Source organism: Ascidiella aspersa, chromosome 1 (assembly GCF_963924565.1).
Source record: "Ascidiella aspersa chromosome 1, kaAscAspe10.2, whole genome shotgun sequence".
Lineage (NCBI taxonomy): Eukaryota > Metazoa > Chordata > Ascidiacea > Phlebobranchia > Ascidiidae > Ascidiella > Ascidiella aspersa.
The window spans coordinates 10,739,653-10,757,071 of NC_139447.1; the positions used below are offsets into that span (position 1 = coordinate 10,739,653).

The 17,419-nt window shown below is 36.6% G+C and overlaps 1 protein-coding gene and 1 pseudogene across 1 annotated transcript; both read right to left on the bottom strand.

Moving 5' to 3' along the window:
* Positions 1–577: 577 nt before the first annotated feature.
* Positions 578–8,212, bottom strand: LOC146167447 (uncharacterized). The gene is made up of 11 exons (XM_083385668.1): positions 8,108–8,212; positions 5,473–5,683; positions 5,005–5,115; positions 4,395–4,515; positions 4,151–4,319; positions 3,658–3,826; positions 2,400–2,497; positions 1,819–1,884; positions 1,239–1,394; positions 1,010–1,172; positions 578–687 (listed from the first exon to the last, which is right to left on the bottom strand). Exons 1-11 carry the CDS (start codon positions 8,210–8,212, stop codon positions 578–580), a joined length of 1,479 nt encoding a protein of 492 aa, XP_083241794.1.
* A 2,116-nt stretch (positions 8,213–10,328) lies between these two features.
* Positions 10,329–16,350, bottom strand: LOC146167448 (uncharacterized; annotated as a pseudogene).
* Between the last annotated feature and the right edge of the window lie 1,069 nt (positions 16,351–17,419).

Consider the following 17,419-nt stretch of genomic DNA (forward strand, 5'->3'; position numbering starts at 1 on the left):
TGCAAGTAGGCCTAGGGCCGAATCATACCTTTTAGAGTCCCGACTTTAGTGACCTATATGCGTATCATAACTACAAACATTTATAAAGAGGTTTAAGATGATAATAGAAAAATGAGCAAACTTGTTTCAACCGGGTCACTATTGAGGTCTGAGTCGTCTGACCAACTCGAATTATTTCATTAAAGTTGCTTAGACACTGAGGCACCATTTAAAATTCGGTCATGAAAATTTCTGTGGTGTCCCCTAACCTCTTCCCTTGGTGCCCTAAGTACGTGCTTATTTTGCTTAATGGTTAATCTATCCCTATAAACAGGTTATAGGTATGTGCATTATAGGGACATAAAAAACAACGATAACACATACAAATGCCTAAATTTTCTTGATTGATACAATTGTTTGCATAAAGCGTTGCTCAGTAAGTAGTGTCGAAAGATGCCAAAGCATATATTGCAGTGGTCTAATTAACATATTCATTTAAGTACAATATCGTACATTATTGCATTGTGTTTTCTACCAAACTGTTGAAAGAAAAAACATAATGTTTGTTCTCACTCTTCAAAATAAAAATTGTTTAGGTTTATTTGCGGTCTCGAAGCTCACGTCGAAAAATCTTTCCACCCGCGCTCTTTGGTATGACGTCACAGAAGGCCACACCTCCTTTCAGATGTTTGTATGACGACAACTTGCCTACATCAGACCAATGTTTGAGCGTAAATAATTTTAAATTAAACAACACAAATTTGATTTTTAAAGAAACAAGTTAGGATTCAAATTTTGAATTAGTCGTATCAACAAAGATATGGTAAAGTTGTTTCGAATAGAAAATGCAAATATCGCATACTATGGCATGACTGGCATGCGTTGCTTGCATAAAATGTTTGGATATTGGAAGCCACACAGAAACTCCAAGCGCTAGATTTTTACTCTAGGCGCTAGATTTTTAAATTCTAAGCGCTAGCTTTTTTATGTAGGTACGATATCACAATGCGCACAAGGTTGTTGCACATACCTCGTATGTATTCATGAACATCCTTTTCATCCAAACTCTTGACGTTCTTAACGACAAATGCTTTTGGTGCTTCCCCGCAATCGCGATCCGGCACTCCGATTACTGCAGCGTCAGTGATATTGGGATGAGACAGCAATAATTCCTCTATCTCAGCTGGTGAAACCTGAGCAGTTGGTACTTTAAGACAGTTATAGATATATCCTCCTTATTAATTTTATATGTAATTTACTTGAAATTCATTGACTTTGATGAGTTCCTTCAAACGACCAATGATAAAAACTTGGCCGTGTTCGTTAAAGTAACCGATGTCGCCAGTATGAAGCCAGCCTTCATGATCGATAATGTTGGTGGTTGCCTGGGGATTTCTGTAGTAGCCTTTCATCAACTACAAGAGTTTTTTGCAACTTTTAAAGTTAAAAGTCCAGAAATATAAGGGTGCATAGGTAAGTTCATTTTAAACAGCATGTTCGCTGAGAATTTATAGGCCTACATATGAAAACATTTCCTTCTGCATTGGTTAATGTTAAAACAAACATTGCTTTATCTCTATGTTTGAACTGCACACCGAGCCAATTTGGTCATATTTTCAATAGCCTGTAAAATTTACTTTTGGTGCAGGAATACAGATAGTAAATTGATATGCTATGATTGTACAACTTAAAAACAATATTCTTTTCGTTTGGTAGTAAAAACATAATAACCTACCTCAAGAAACATAATAAAATAATTCGTTTCATCGCGAGCAAAATATATTTTTTTTCAATTTTTTTAAATGTTTTTATGAACTGGTTACTCTTTAAAATTGTTACCTGCGGTCCTTTGGCCAAAATTTCGCCGCTCTGCTTAACATCCAGCTCACGGCCTGCTTCTACAACCTAAAGTAGGAATAATAATATTTGACACAGAAAGAATAATATTTGACAAGTGTTATTGCGCCTCATAGTAGGAAAGCAAAATTTGTTGTGTTAATGTTATTCTCTTAAAATGTTTCTTGCAGAAAAATAAGATTTAAAGTAAACAATATACCCAGTGTTGTCAGACTTGGACAAGCCTGTTCATTGCGTTGTTATTAAAAATATATTACTGGCATACATAAAGTAGGCTATATGAAACAATAGTCCAAAAACAGTATATCGACAGAAGTAAAACAGAAGAAAGAATAATGAAATTTTGGATAAAATTATATTTTGCCGTAAAGTGAGATTTTTCGGTTAACAATTAAGCAAGCTGAACCATTCAAGATTTGGTTATTTGAGCATGAAAAACGAAATTTTATTTGCCTTAACCAAGGTCGAATACCCATATAGTCTCCAATCTGTAGCCACTATAACGCCCTTAAAAGAAAACCGTAGACAGTTCAACACCGGTATATGTTACTACGTCAATTTACCTTAAGCGAAGTGTTGGGGCAAACGCGACCAACGGATTTGAGCGGCGTAAATTGGTCAATGGCGGCTGTCAAAGGAGTAGCCTCAGTCATACCGTAAGCTAAAAAAATACAATAAGACAAAACGTGAAAAATTTATATTTTTTTGTGAGATCGACTTATGTGCCTACTCGATTTATATCAGTGATTCCCAACCTTTTCGTTGCCGCGATCTCTTTCCAGTTTTCGAAAACTGACGCAAACTATTTTTATTTGAACGCCTAAAAATATATAGTGCGTCTATAGGCATAACAATGAAAATTTACTTACAAAACAATTTTATTTTATTTACTTAATTGTTTTAATGCTAAAACTAAAGTATTACTACTAAAGATTAAGCAGGTATTTTAAAGCAGTATGTTTTTATGTTTTTGGTATTATTTCGTTTTTTTCTTAGTATAGTTCAAGTGAGGAAAAGCTGTTACAAATGTTTAATTGCGTTTCAATGTTGTCAAGTCTTATCTACATGTGACGTAAAAAGTGTTTCCGGGGCCAATGGTCACTGTTCTTATAGGGACGGCTGGAGTTATGCTTCCGTAATTGATTGAAAATAAGTGTAATGGTGACGTTTCAAACACGAGTGGTTTACTGAAGCAAAGGTCATTTAAGATTTACAACATAAATATTTGATGTTTTGCCTTAGTTTTTTTTCTAAGGGGACGTTGATAAAAAAAGTAATTAGATGTGATGCTGTCAAAAAGTTATTTGATATAACTAACTGCTGGATGGCAAGCTGGAAGACAAATCGCGTAAATGCAGCGAACAAGTTGACAGCAAAAAAGTGCACAAGTGAAAGGACTGTTGAATTCACAATCCCAGTAAATAAGTAAAATATTTAAGTATCCTAAACGTCAACATACAGGAAATTACTTTGTAGAATGTTTTGAGTAAAGCAAATTCACAATAATATCCAATTATTATGATACAAACTTGCCTCATGACGAAAAGTCTAATAAAAATATATTTCTTTTAAAAATATCGGCAACAAAACATAACATACAAAAAATACGAACATTTAGGCAGTTTTCAAAGACTTCGGAGGAAGATTGACTTTCTGTGGTTAAAAAGACAAATACCTTTCATAGAGGACGTACGGTAGCCTTACCAGTGGTCTATTTGGAGTCACTCATCTACAACAGTTGTTTGTTTTTCTATCTTTAACGCTCCGTGATAAAACTTGACATAAAAAAGACAAAGGTGTTTATGTTCACAATATTAGTACCTTGGATAAACTGGACATGTAACTTCTTCTGAAGATCTTTTCCTACTCCTCCGGGCAGAGGAGCCGATCCACAAGTGATCCTTTCCAAGGAGGAAGTGTCGTTGGATAAAAGGTTAGGGAAGTTGCAAAGTTCCAATGCCATCGGGGGCACGATAGATAAGTTAGTAACCTAAAGGCGCACTTAGTTAGAGAAGTGCAGTATACAAACAAAAGTGCAGCATACCAACACACGTTAACAGTGTTGACTTTGACTTAATAATTTTGCAAATAAGTTGACTGTTACCAAGTGACTTAAATTAAATTTGTTATTGGAACCCCGTTGCTTTTGGGCAAAAGCTAGAAAGACACAAATCGGCTAAGTGTTCTTTACCATGACGACCGATTGCAATCTCATAACGACCGATTGCAGTTTAATTGTTAAGAATATAGTAAGGGTGACAATTATTGACAAAATTTATTTTTCTTAAACTGTAAAAATTCAAATTCGGCTCACTTTGTATTCTTGTACCGAATCTAGAAATCCTCTGATTGTGAAACCCTTCTGCACAATTAGCTTGACTCCTTTGGTCATGCAACAAATTGTGATTATGGTTCCGAACATGTTAAACTGAGGAAGCACCAGGTGGTAGATGTCGTTCAGAGAGGCGCTGAACAAAACACCTCTGCCGAGCAATTAAACAAATTAGGTTGTGTGCGAATGATGGACACAAACACAAATAGCATACCCACTCATTAACGTAATGGCTAGCATGTTTCGGTAGGTAAGCACAACACCTTTTGGAAGACCAGTCGTACCGCTGGAGTAGGGAAGAAAAAATGGGGTGTCCCCCGTATCAGATCTCCTGTCGGATGGAAAATCTGTCAGATGTTAAATAGATAACAAGTTAAAACTCTTTCGGCAATTGCCCTTTACATAAGTAAGGGTAAAAATAAAAATGCTTCCCTATGTTGGTTTATATGCAAATTTCTGAATTTCCTTCTACAGAAGACGTAAACCAATGAGTTTATAACTTCGTTTACACTGGAAGAACTATCTGTTGATGTTTTGCCTGGTGGAGCAAACTCGATTTTTAAGTAAAACGTACATATAGCCTAGTTAAAATCTATTCACACTTTTAAAGAACCTTTTTGGTCCGCCTTAGAAAGAAACTCTTCAAATGAAGTGGGTCCATCTATTGGTCCTGCCGTGAAAATTTTCTGTACCGTACAGAAAGTAAAATAGTTAGAACAATAATACTTTGGTCTGTAACTGTAACCGTATAGTGTAAGCAACTAGTGTTTTTTATTTAAACGATATTATCAACTGCTGTGCGGGTTGTAATTCAACTTTACAGGAGTAAAATTTACAAACTTCTATAGAGTCCACGTTTTCGGCCACTGTTTCCATCTTCTGATATATGTTGATTTCTACAAATACCACCTTAGGTCGGCATTCTACAAACTGCCTCGTAATCTCATCTGCAAATATATTAACACATCATTATTAAATTTAATTTAATATTTGATTGTATGCTAAAGTGGCCTTAATTAAACTTGGTTGTGTGCTATAAGTAACAATAAATCATCCATAAGTGGTTAACACGTAATAGCTGGCCCTCTTGACTGACGATATTATCAATAATAGTATAATATTACTTTTAATATCATTTTATGTTTTGGCGTCATTTGGTGTATAGTTTCGGTCTTGGTCAAAAGTAGGAACTTTTGGCCGATCGAAAAATGTCTACACACGAATATGAACTTGTTTTTGACTTGGGATTGATAAAGCTGTTTTAAAGCGTTGACTCGACCTCAAGGTATATGTATTTAGCTTACCTTCTGTATAGCCAGGGTTGCAGGTGGTGAGTATTCCTCCACATGCCGCGGTTGCTACGAGAACAATGGCGAACTCTCGCCGGTTTCCAAGGGTAACGGCCACCACGTCACCCGTCTTAACTCCAAGTTTGTTTAAGGCGGCAGCACACAAGGTGGCGCTGTCGTGCAGCTCACGAAACGTGGTTGTCCTACGATTTTCATCAACCTCTACCTGTGTTTAATATAGTTGTCAGTTCGAAATTGTATCCCTCAAAATTTGCTATTTAATAAACATTCATGTCTTCATTAGAACAGAATGCAAAACCTGTATGAACAATGTTGGAACTACATAATCTTACCTGCTGTAAATCCTTTAAACTACACAAATATGTTTTAACTTCTCTTATAATTTTATCGAAACGTACATAAAAAAACAAAGATAGCTAATTAGGAGGTACTTAGTTTGTCTACGTGGTGATATTCAAAAGTAACACTACTTAGGAGGAATTGTGTTTAGCTTAAAGTAATTTTGGATGTCCCTCAAAGACTTTTCACAACACGTGGGACTTCATCGTATTCCAGTACGGTTTAATACCAATCTACAATGCCGTAATTTTAGTTTGCGCAATACGCTTGTATGTGGATAGAACGAAAGCGTGTTGTGTATATATGTAAAATACGTAGGGTGGGTTTCGTAAGCTTTGATCACAATATTTTAGTCCAGTGGTTCTCAACCGGAGGTCTGAAAAACGAATTCAAGGGGTCCGCAAAAACTTCTAAATATACCTTTATTAAATTAATTAACGCTGGGACATGTTTATCACAATCTCGGTAAGTGATAAAATCACACTAGCATTCACAAAAAACAGAACAACGCTTTTCAAGACTAGCTCCGGAGTTGCAGCAGCATAAATCACATTAAAATAAACGTGTCATAAGTAATTTGGTGTTGTCTGTTACTTTACTCAACGTAAGGTGCACTAGGCAGATATACTGAATTATTAAAAAGAACTAAACGTCGGTATTACACCAGAAAAATTTAAGGGGTCCGCGACTATTACAAAGCATCAAAAAGGGCCACAGGTACAAAAATGTTTAGAACCGCTGTTTCAGTCGTTTCATCGTAATGTCACGTTTAAAATTTAGCAATTTGATCTTGCCAAATTAGCGGGAGATATTTGAAATGATTTCTATATTTCTTTCGGTAAGAGATTCTGCAACAAGCGTCGCTGAGCGAACCCCATATTTTTAAACACCTTCGGTACAATATACGTAGATTGGAGTTAAATTTCGCGGCGTATGCTTTTGGCGGCGATGGCATTGCGCTGGCAGTTTTTAATGTTCGCAGTTAAACAACAGATCACGCTACACAGCACAAGCAAAACTTTGTCAGAATCACCAATTAATCTTGTTTTGGCGCTGTAAAATTCGTGACTTGCCCGTTAGTTGTTTTTCGTGACCAGACCGAAAAGCGACTTTTCATGAACGCGACCAATGTATTTGTGACGTTTATGCTATGCGCGGTTAACAACGTACATACGGTTTGTCTACTTTGCTATAAGGCGAAGCCTGCTAAAATTTTATTATAAAAACCAAAATGTGACACTGTTATGATCAAAAAACGCTATTAGGTGAGGGCATTTATGACATATGGTACGCTTACCCCCCAAAATTGCAACAAAAGGTTTTTTAACTGATTTCATTAGTATTGGGTGTCAGTTTTAGCATATTAAAAATCTTAAGGATTCCAACTTCCGGAAAGTGGTTATTTTCAAGATGGCTTAACAGATGGCCGCCAAACCTTAAAATGACAGTAAATTGGCCATAACTTATTCATCTTAAGACCAAAACATGTAGTTTTGATGTCTATATGTAGGTTTCTATACCCTGTGATGTTGATGAGACCATTCTCAGACTTGTTGAATTATCTGATAGCCTATAAATATATCATGGCAATCCAAGATCGCTATCAAAACAATTAAAAATGAACAATAATAATGTATTAGTGATTCAAAAGAACGGTGAATTTTTATATATTTAGGTAAACTAAGCAGACATAAAGAGTTCATACAATGTGTTCATGTTTACTTCTGACCAAATCAGCGTAAAGAAAGCACATAGATCAAGTTTTTCTAAAGCTCGTCGCTGTCACTCTCGATGTCATCGTCTGTAATTACGGATTGCTGTATGGGTTGACACATGAACCAGTTTGGCATGGTCGACATGCAGCATGGCATGGTAGCCCATATCTTCGGCAACCACATTGAGGTGGACAGCAAGATTCGCATTTGCAGTGTATTATGTCCGGGGCAGACTTTTGTTGCAATTTTTTTAGGGTCAAACCATATATGCCCCTACCTATATATATTTATTACGCAAAAACTACGCTCTGTACAGTAATTTATATGCGGTTGGCCAGTCACTATACATAGTACGTCGGACTTCAAACAAAAGTACATTGACGTCAACTCAAAACAGTTGTTACGCAAGCCCAGAAGCTATTTTTCATAGATTTCAGGGCTGTATTAACGAACTACGTTTTTTCTCGCTCTTACGATTTCATTAAAATGTTTTAGGATTAATTTTTCCAACTGGATCTAAGCAGAATGACGCACAACTTTGCAGTAAGCAAGGTACATTACATAAGATTACTTACCATGGCAATATTATCGCCGTGTTTTCGTAAACAACCCAGAATGAATTCGCTGTAGGTGACGTCATCAGGGATAACAATATCCGACTTGGTGTTTTGCAAAATCATGTTTCCTTTTTTTGTGTAAACGCAACTTTACAGCTTTTTAGAAATAAAACTTAATTGTCATATCATTTTTGTCGGCGCTGGTCTAGAATCCCACCACAGCGTTGAAACAATTATTAAAGCAACTGTTGTAGGATTCCTAACCAGCGCCCTTTTGGCTTGCCGAGTACGTGTAAATCGAAAACCTTCAGGTTTCGCAACACAAGGTCTTGATAAGCATATTGAAGTGATTAAGACTTTTTTTTTAAATCTGCCGCATTTAAAATCTGCCAATCCCATCAAGCATCTGTACCTTGTCGGTCCCGCTGTCTATTTCTAAAACCTAACAGTCAAGTGTTTAAAACTGACTCTTTTTCAGTAATAGATATCTGGGTATGCCGAAGAAATCGTGATTGGCAAAAATCGGATATTAAAAGACGGAAACATAATGTGTTGTTAAATGTTGCCTAAACTAAACTTTTCATGTGGTCATCGCTGTTTTATTGCCCTTCAACCCAGTGTTTACTCTATCTTTCTTAAACTGGTTGTTTTGTTTCCCCAGGGTGAACCAACAGAAAGGGTTTAGTATAGGGTGAACGATTTATGTTAACTTTTTGTTTGCACGCACTGCCTGCACATCCTAAAATTATACAATAACACCATTAACTATCTATAGTAGCCTATTCTAATTGCGGCAAGCTAAACAACTGATTGTCATGCATACTAAACGTCAAGCTTAAATGAGCGGAAAACTAATAAACGCGGAAAGCTTATGTCGATTCTTTAATGGAAGCGGGAAAGGAAAATATAATTCAATCCCAAATTCAAAAAAGAAACGAACGGATGATTACATTTATAGTTTTCGTAGATTTTATCCTGTTAACTATAGATATGGAGAAGGTTTTATATCGCAATACATATATATTTTACAATACAAAAATATCATAACGCATCAGGGCAGAATCCAAAGGGGGCTTGAGGCAATGGCATATATTTGTTCCTATTTGACTTACATAAATACAAAAATATTCGCGCCTTGTGCCAATCTTATATGCTTATGTTTTAATTAGGGTTGAATGGAATGCAAAAGTCTTTGAACAAAACTGATCTGTGCAAAGTTGAAGAGTTTTGCATTCATTTAGGCATGCACGGCCTTCATAAATCTATTGCACTTAGACTATAAGCTCGTCGAATTGGCCAGCAAGTCAAACAAGTTAGCTTCAATAAAAGTAAGAACGTGGTGACCACCATAGCCTAATCCAGTGGTCCTTAACCTTTTATTAGTGATTGGCATCAACACTTTGTTCTAAACTTCTGCTCATTTATTGGAAAAATGCGTTGCGTAACAGTGAAATTTTTGAGTTCATAATGACAACTACATAATTGAGTTTGTCTGGGTAATAATTGAATTAAAAAGGAATCGTGGCCCGGCTAATACCGTCCCGTGGCAACAGGGGACCGGTTAAGATACCCTTGCCATAATAAATGTTTTCGCCATTGAACTGTGTGATATCCCTCCATTTCATTTGTAAGGTGTTAAAACTTTTTAAATTGAGTAAATATATGGATAACTAGGTGTCTTAAAAAATGAAGTTGACATTGACTTTAACCTCCTGAACAGCAAAACTAAAGGCTGCTAGATAAAACTTATTTATAATGGAATGAAAAGTCATATGATTAGCAGGGCTGATTATTAGTTTATTAACGCATAATGCAGAATATCATTAGTTACTCGTATTACTATACAGATCTTATACATAGAATCGTTATACCGACTATATAGTCTGTTTGAAGTTAAATCTTTTTTTACCTACATAGCAACGTACACATCTTGGTTTATATACGAAGTTCTAAACTAAGTGCTTCCAATACAAATAGGTTATTAGGATCTAACGTCAAATTGCAAAACAAAATTTTGCATAATCTGGCCCGAAATAAAGCGTTGTATGCAGGTGAAATACTCAAAAGTCGAATAAATACAAAGATTGTCATACAAATACATTCTATCGAATAATATAGATAGATAGAGAAGCATAAGCATAATTGGAGTAATTTATATAACATCTATGTTTGAGATTTTGTGTAAGTTGTACGAATGTGCGTACACAAATACACATTAAAAGTTTACAATTTTTTTATTTCATTCTCGGTCGCGAAGCTCACGTCGCAAAATCTTTTCGCTGGCACTCTTGGGTATGACGTCACAGAAGACAACACCCCCTTTCAAATGCTTGTACGAAGATACTTTTTCTACAGCCGAGGAATAACAAACATTAAGGTAAATGTTTTTTCGCATATTATGTAAAAAAAAATTGTCGACATTCGCGTATAGCATCAACACGTTCTTAACATTTGGAAAGTACAAAAAACATTGCTAAACCTAAATAAAACAAGCGGAAAACAATATTTTAAATCTAAGGAAATGTCATCGACACAACAATAACGTTGGGTTTTTAGGTTTCTTGTGATACAAGTATAGTTGTCCAATACTGGAGTTGAATCAGTGCCGATTTTCATACCTACCCATTTCTGCTATGGTTTACGATCTTGCTGAGCGTTTTCCACTTTAAAAGATTTTTTTTAAATGGCATATTTAAAATAAGAGCAAATAAGTTTCCAGGAACTTAAAAGCACAACTAGGAAAACCTTACGTTGCCCGTTATAATATGATCAGTTTAATATGATCCGACCGGATCGGCGATAATTTTGTACATAGTTAATATACGAAGTGTCTGATATTCCGGTTACCTACCTCATATTGGTATGAAGAGGTTTTTTCAGAAATACAATAATTATAACAACGTTGTAGGGTATAGTCATGAGATACATTTTGAAAAAAATTTATCATAATAAGTCTGCAGCAATGACAATACGGCGTTAAAAACACGACGATTTAGTTTACAGTAAAAAAATTATGTGCACTTAAAATGTCACAATTCTTAAGTTAAATTGAAGATCATGGCATCTATATAGTACAGCTGCTGATAGCTGAATTTGAGGTTAGGTGAACCCTAATAAAAATTTCCCTGTAATATTTTGCCATGTGATAGACTGGGTATGAAATATTTCTTTTTACTCACACACCTCGTATGTATTCATGGACATCCGACTCTTTTAAGCTTTTGTCGTTTTTAACGATAAATGCTTTTGGTACTTCCCCGCATTCGCTATGCGGCACTCCGATTACTGCAGCGTCAGCGATGTCAGGATGAGTCAGCAAAAGTTTTTTCAACTCGGCTGGCGCAACCTCAACATATCACACATTATGATTTAGTCATACTAATAAGTCTCATGTTTGCCGTAATACTTGCGTTCCCACTTGCTTGAAAAGTTTTCCTATGAGGATTGGTTTTACGCTACTTATGACGTCACATCATTGAAACTCTGTCCTCGCAGAAGTAGCAGAGGGCTATACCTTACACCAAACAATGTAGCATTGTACTAACGCTTTGCCTTTACTTTACCTGAAATGCCTTCACTTTTATGAGCTCCTTTAATAGGTCGATTATAAAAACTCGACCGAGTTCGTCAAAATAGCCTATGTCGCCAGTATGAAGCCAGCCCTGATCATCGATCGTGTTGGCGGTTGCCTGGGGATTTTTGTAGTAGCCCTTTGTAACCTACAAGGGTATTTCGTAAATTTTGTTTTAATAACTTTCAACCAGAATTAAAAAACGAAACAGCTTGCGTTCAAAAGAAAATAATTGTTACGAATTAATACAAATAAAAACGTTTCAGTTTTTCGACTTTATAATGGTTGTAAAAGAAAAACTAATAGTTTTTTATCTCCAGTTTGAGTTACCAACTAAAATGGCATGGTCATACTTCTATTTAGCAATAAATTTTACCTAATTATTTATATTAAAACGTATTGCTGTCTTTGCCATATTAGTGACAGGAACGTGGCCTATATGACTGATTTAAAAGCTGTGCCTACAAAAAATTATAGAATATAATAAACTTTCATTTGTTTTTTTATTTTAAACATGAAACTCATGGTCACATTAACAATGAATCACGCTTTGTACCTTTTGTAATGTTCGCTATTATCTCTGAGATGAATAAGAAAAACGCACCTTACACACATGGGCGCCCGCACGGGGGGGGGGCAAGGGGGGCACTTGCCCCCCTGGAATTTCAAAATGCGATTATTAGTATTATTTATACATTATCCATTGCCCCCAGTGGTGTATCCAGGGCGCGGGAGGTTTAACAAACTGTTCGAAGCGGCGTGCTTTTTAAGTAATTGGGTCACGCGTCTTAATCTAATGCGAAACCAAAATCGAGCGCAAAACACCGTTTTTCGTCTTTTGTTTGGTCGACCGTAAAAGTTTTTCTCTTTCGTTTTTGTTTAGGTTGACTGATCAGCAAGTGTGTATTCGACAATTGACAACGCTAAGTCAAACTTTCTTTTTTTTATCTCGCAAAAAACGTCGAGTTATACGCAGTATGTTCCTCGCTGTTCGGTCTCTGCGCTAATATCCGATGTTGGCGTAACATCGACATTTGTTTAACTGAAGCAGATTCTTAAAAGGAGGTATAATGGTGACTGTCGTGCGCGTTTCAAAGTCTCCATTTTTAAGTAATAATGGTTAACGCAAAATTATGCTCTTTAAGCATACTGTAAGACCACGTGCTAAGTGTCCAATAGACACAACTTATTTACCTTCAACCGCAGCTTTTAATTTAGCCGGCTTGGCACACAGCTCGGCGCAGATGTTGCGCTAATCGTGGCATAATAACACCCGGAAAAAACGATCTTCGTTTAGTATTGCAGGTGGCGATAGGCGTGCTTGCAATTTATCGCTAGTTCCGTTCATGGACCTTAAAAACTGCGCTGCTGATAGTCGAATTATGTGTGATTCTACCACAATTAATCACACATATTTCACGGTCTTCGTTTGTTTTTTCGCCCCAAGTTAACGATGGCACACTGTGATTTCGCAGCTGGCGCCTGACAGGATTGTCGACGACGCACGCGGTCGCTTTTAATGGTTCTCAACCGGGATGCCGCGGTACTCTATAGTGTCATTATTGGCGCTCAAGGGTACCGAGAGGTATTCCAAATTATTTAGGATTCCAATTTTTGCTCCATTGGTAAGCTTCTTGATACAATGTCTTTTGTGCGATAAATGTGCCAAAAATTAAAAGGTTGTTGTTTCACCTTGTTGCACAGTTAATGTGCTGTTTCAATCTCGTTTATTGCAACGTTACAGTTAGCCACTCAGCAGAAATACAAGCAAGAGTGCCGCGAGCTATTTATAAATTCTGTAGGGTGCCGCAAGCCAAAAAAGCTTGCGTAACACCGGTCTAGACAAAGGAAAGCGACTCATCAACAATATCTTGACTTACGGCCTATATACTTTCTACTAACTGTTCACGTCACCAGGCAACGTAATACAAGCAACTTTTTACAACTTTAAAGTATATAAGGACCTTGTATTAACTTGATATTGAGCTTCTACTTAACGTCTTCTCCCACTCCTCCGGGAAGAGGAGCCGCTCCGCAGGTGATCCTCTTCAAGGAGGAAGTGAGGTAGGATGAGAGAAGAGATGAGTTGTAAACGGCCAATATCATCGGAGGTACGGCCGTTAGGTTGGTTACTTAAAGGCATACTTAATGAAAATAACTGTGGTGTACGACACTTTTGAAAAAAGGTTGATACTAAACACGCTCTTTAAAAAAAACGATCATACGTTTTAGCTTCATAACAAAAAAATACACAGAATTATAAGTTGCGCGATTTTGAATTTATTAAAAAAATTAAAACAATTACGCCCTCCTTTACAAAAGACAAATTGACTTTTAATGGCCTGGTTGAAAAACAAACCGTCTGCTTGAGAAAATGTACTACACTTACTTTGTACTCTTGTATCGCGTCCAGAAATCCCTTTGTCGTAAATCTCTTCTGAATGACCAGCTTTACTCCATGGGTCATACAACAGAGCACCGTCAAGGTGCCATAAATGTGAAACACGGGAAGCACCAGGTAGTAGATATCGTTTAACGATTCGCTGAAAAGAGCGTCCCTGGTGTAAAAGAGAACATAAATAAGGTTTTCGCGTCCGAGTTATTACAAATAAATGTGGCATACCGACTGAGCAACGTTATGGCTAGCATGCTTCGGTGAGTATGTTCCACACCTTTGGGTAGACCAGTCGTACCACTAGAGTAGGGCAGATATATGAGGGCTTCTCCGTCAACGGTATTCCTGTCATAAGGAAAATCTGCCAAAGAGTAAAACAAGGCATTTGGTACGCTGTTGCATGATGCACCATTAACCATGGGTAACTATTTAAAATATTTTACCGTATTAATTTTCTATAAAATACATGTAAAGTTGTCGCAAGTTGAGATATTCTGGCAATGTACCAAACTAATTATTGCTGACAGTTGTATAAACTTCATACGAATCTACATATGCACCGAAGAGAAAATCTGTTAAAATTGTTGTTTAGTAATTTTTTACTTTTTAAACAAAACTTTTTTGTCAGCGTTAGAAAGCAACTCTTGAAACGATGTGGATCCATGCACTGATTCGACAGTGAAGATATTCTGCGAAAACAAAAAAGTAAAACAAAAAACAACAACAGTATCTGCATGTACGAAAATGTTGTATAAATACGAAAGAGGGTACTGAAAAAGGAAAACAAAATCCATGCCAATAGAAATATACAATATTTTGGTGTAAAGCAATATTATACCTGTAGAACGTAACTTTATTTATAACAAGCACTTACTTTAATTGAGTCCACCGTTTTTGCGACCTCTTGCATCTTTTGGTACATGCTGGTTTCCGCAAACACCACTTTTGGTTGAGAGTTAGAAAACTGTTTCGTGACCTCCCCTGCAAAAGTTATCGATTAAGTCGTTATCAAGGTCTCCTACAACCTTTTAAGTTGGCGAAGTAAGTTGTCGGATTAACATAAATTGACAAACATTATTTGCACATTTCATACGATGCTTGAAAACGGAACCTGAATGCTTTAAACAGGACGTAAAATAAGATTTTATTGCTGCATTTGCAAACGAAATGCCATTTAAAGACGGGTATTAGAGTTAATTAGACGTTTCTTTTACCTTGAATAACAAGTCATAAGCAACGTTTTTCACACAGGGTTGCCTTCAAGAAAAACGATTTCCAATCTTTTTTGCGGAAACAAAAATACATGGCATACTTAACCAGGGTCACAGGAAAACTTATTGGTTACAAGGCATTAAGGTAGCTACATATGGTATTAAAAAGTACTTTCAGCATGATTATTTGTCTTAAATAAAGCAACAAATGAACCCAAGTAATGTTGCTGCTTGGTGTAGTGTAAATACTGTTCAACTTTGAAGACTGCTTTTCATTAGTGTAAATACGTTAATTCCATGTTTTACTTTATTTCATACTGGGATCGAGCACGAGCACGAAAATTGAAGACCGAAAGCAGTTTTGAACTGGTATCGGCGCCGTTACAATGCTAAACTGGCGTAACTAAAATTGATGCTTGCTGTTCAAACCGTCTTCTCACCCGCGGTATAGTTGGGGTTGCAAGTGGTTAGTATCCCTCCGCACGGTAGCCAAGAAAATGACGGCGAACTCGCGCCGGTTGCCAAAGGTTACAGCCACCACGTCACCCGTCTTCACTCCAAGTTTGTTTAAGGCCGCAGCACACAAGGTGACGCTGTCGTGCAACTCCCTAAACGTGGTCGTCCTACAATTTTCATCAACCTCTACCTGAACATTATAAGGGTTTATTTCTTGAAAATATTCTTCGGGTTATTTTCCATTAACTTTAAAATGACATTATAGACGTTAAATTAACTTTGTTTTCTATTTATGTTAAGCTGTGAATATACAACTTTTATACCATTTTTCAACGCTTTAAGTTGAGGGAACACACTTCTTTGTAACTGATACTGCAAGAGCTTGTGACCGATATTTTATTTTTTGATTAAATGAAATTTTTCTACATATTGGATAGAATTTGTAAAAACTGGTTTTGCCACAGCAATATGTTTTAACGTAACCGTTTAGTGAGGCAGGCAAATTACGTAGAACTTTACTTACCATTGCAATATTATCGCCGTGTTTGCGCAAACAACTCAGGATGAATTCGCTGTAGGTGACGTCATCATGGATAACAATATCCGGTTTGGTGCTTTGCAAAATCATATTTACTTTTCGTGTATTAGTAGTGTAATTTTAGTCTGATTTTTAAGTATTAAAAAAACAGCTCCACAGGTTTTGTCTGGTCGAACTTCTTTTAAATACAGCATATTTAACTAAAAGGTATGACACATATACGGTGTACCAATAAATTTTGCTATTAGTTGCCAACAAATAAAAAAATACACAAAAACCGATTTAAATTAAAAGCATTATCGCTTTAATGTACAACCACATTTTGGAATAATTTACCACCACGGTTGTCTGTTTCTATCTCTCAAAACACTAAGGTTTCAGATATAAACAAAAACAACCAGTTCCTGTGCAATAAACAATCACTCACCCCTGGGCAACGTCTGATACTTTTCTATTAATTTCCATCAGGGCTACAGAGTAAAAAACTACCCGAAAAAATCAAGTCGGGTATGACTTCCGAGTCTCGAGCCCAACTCGGGCAAAATTTGCCGATCAAGTCCTGAGTCCGGCGACGACTCTGCAGCCTGTATTTGATCGATTCGCTTAACTAAAATAGTGCCGATGTCCAATCCTAATAGTGAGTATAAATCATCAACCAAATAAACGCTGTTGGAAAATCCGTCATATTTCTATTCAAAATTCACAATCTACAGTTTAAGCTTGGCAAAGCCTGACTAATAAATACCATAATTTACGCTTAAGACTATAGCTTACAAAGCAACCAAGTTCAAAACCACAGCAGTTTAACGTTAGGGGTATTTGCATCTGCGGCATTCGTTGAAGGTAGACCGCATCATATTGCAGGGTTTACCGTACCGGTACGAAAAAGCACGCGCTGTTAAAAGTCTGCTGAATCTTTTTCATATTCCTGTTTAAAGGAAATCTTTTAAATTCTATTTGTCGTCTAAGAAGGCCGTCCGTTAATAAACGTTTCCGATATAGCCTAAATGAGGCTCGCAAAGATATTCGACACTGGTAAAATTGTTGGTGTGCCGCCTCTAAATACACAAAATTGTAGATTGCTCTTGGGTAGGGTACAAAATCATGCAATGACAAAGATAGGGGGAAAAATTTGAGCGAAAAAGGTACTGCGAATCGT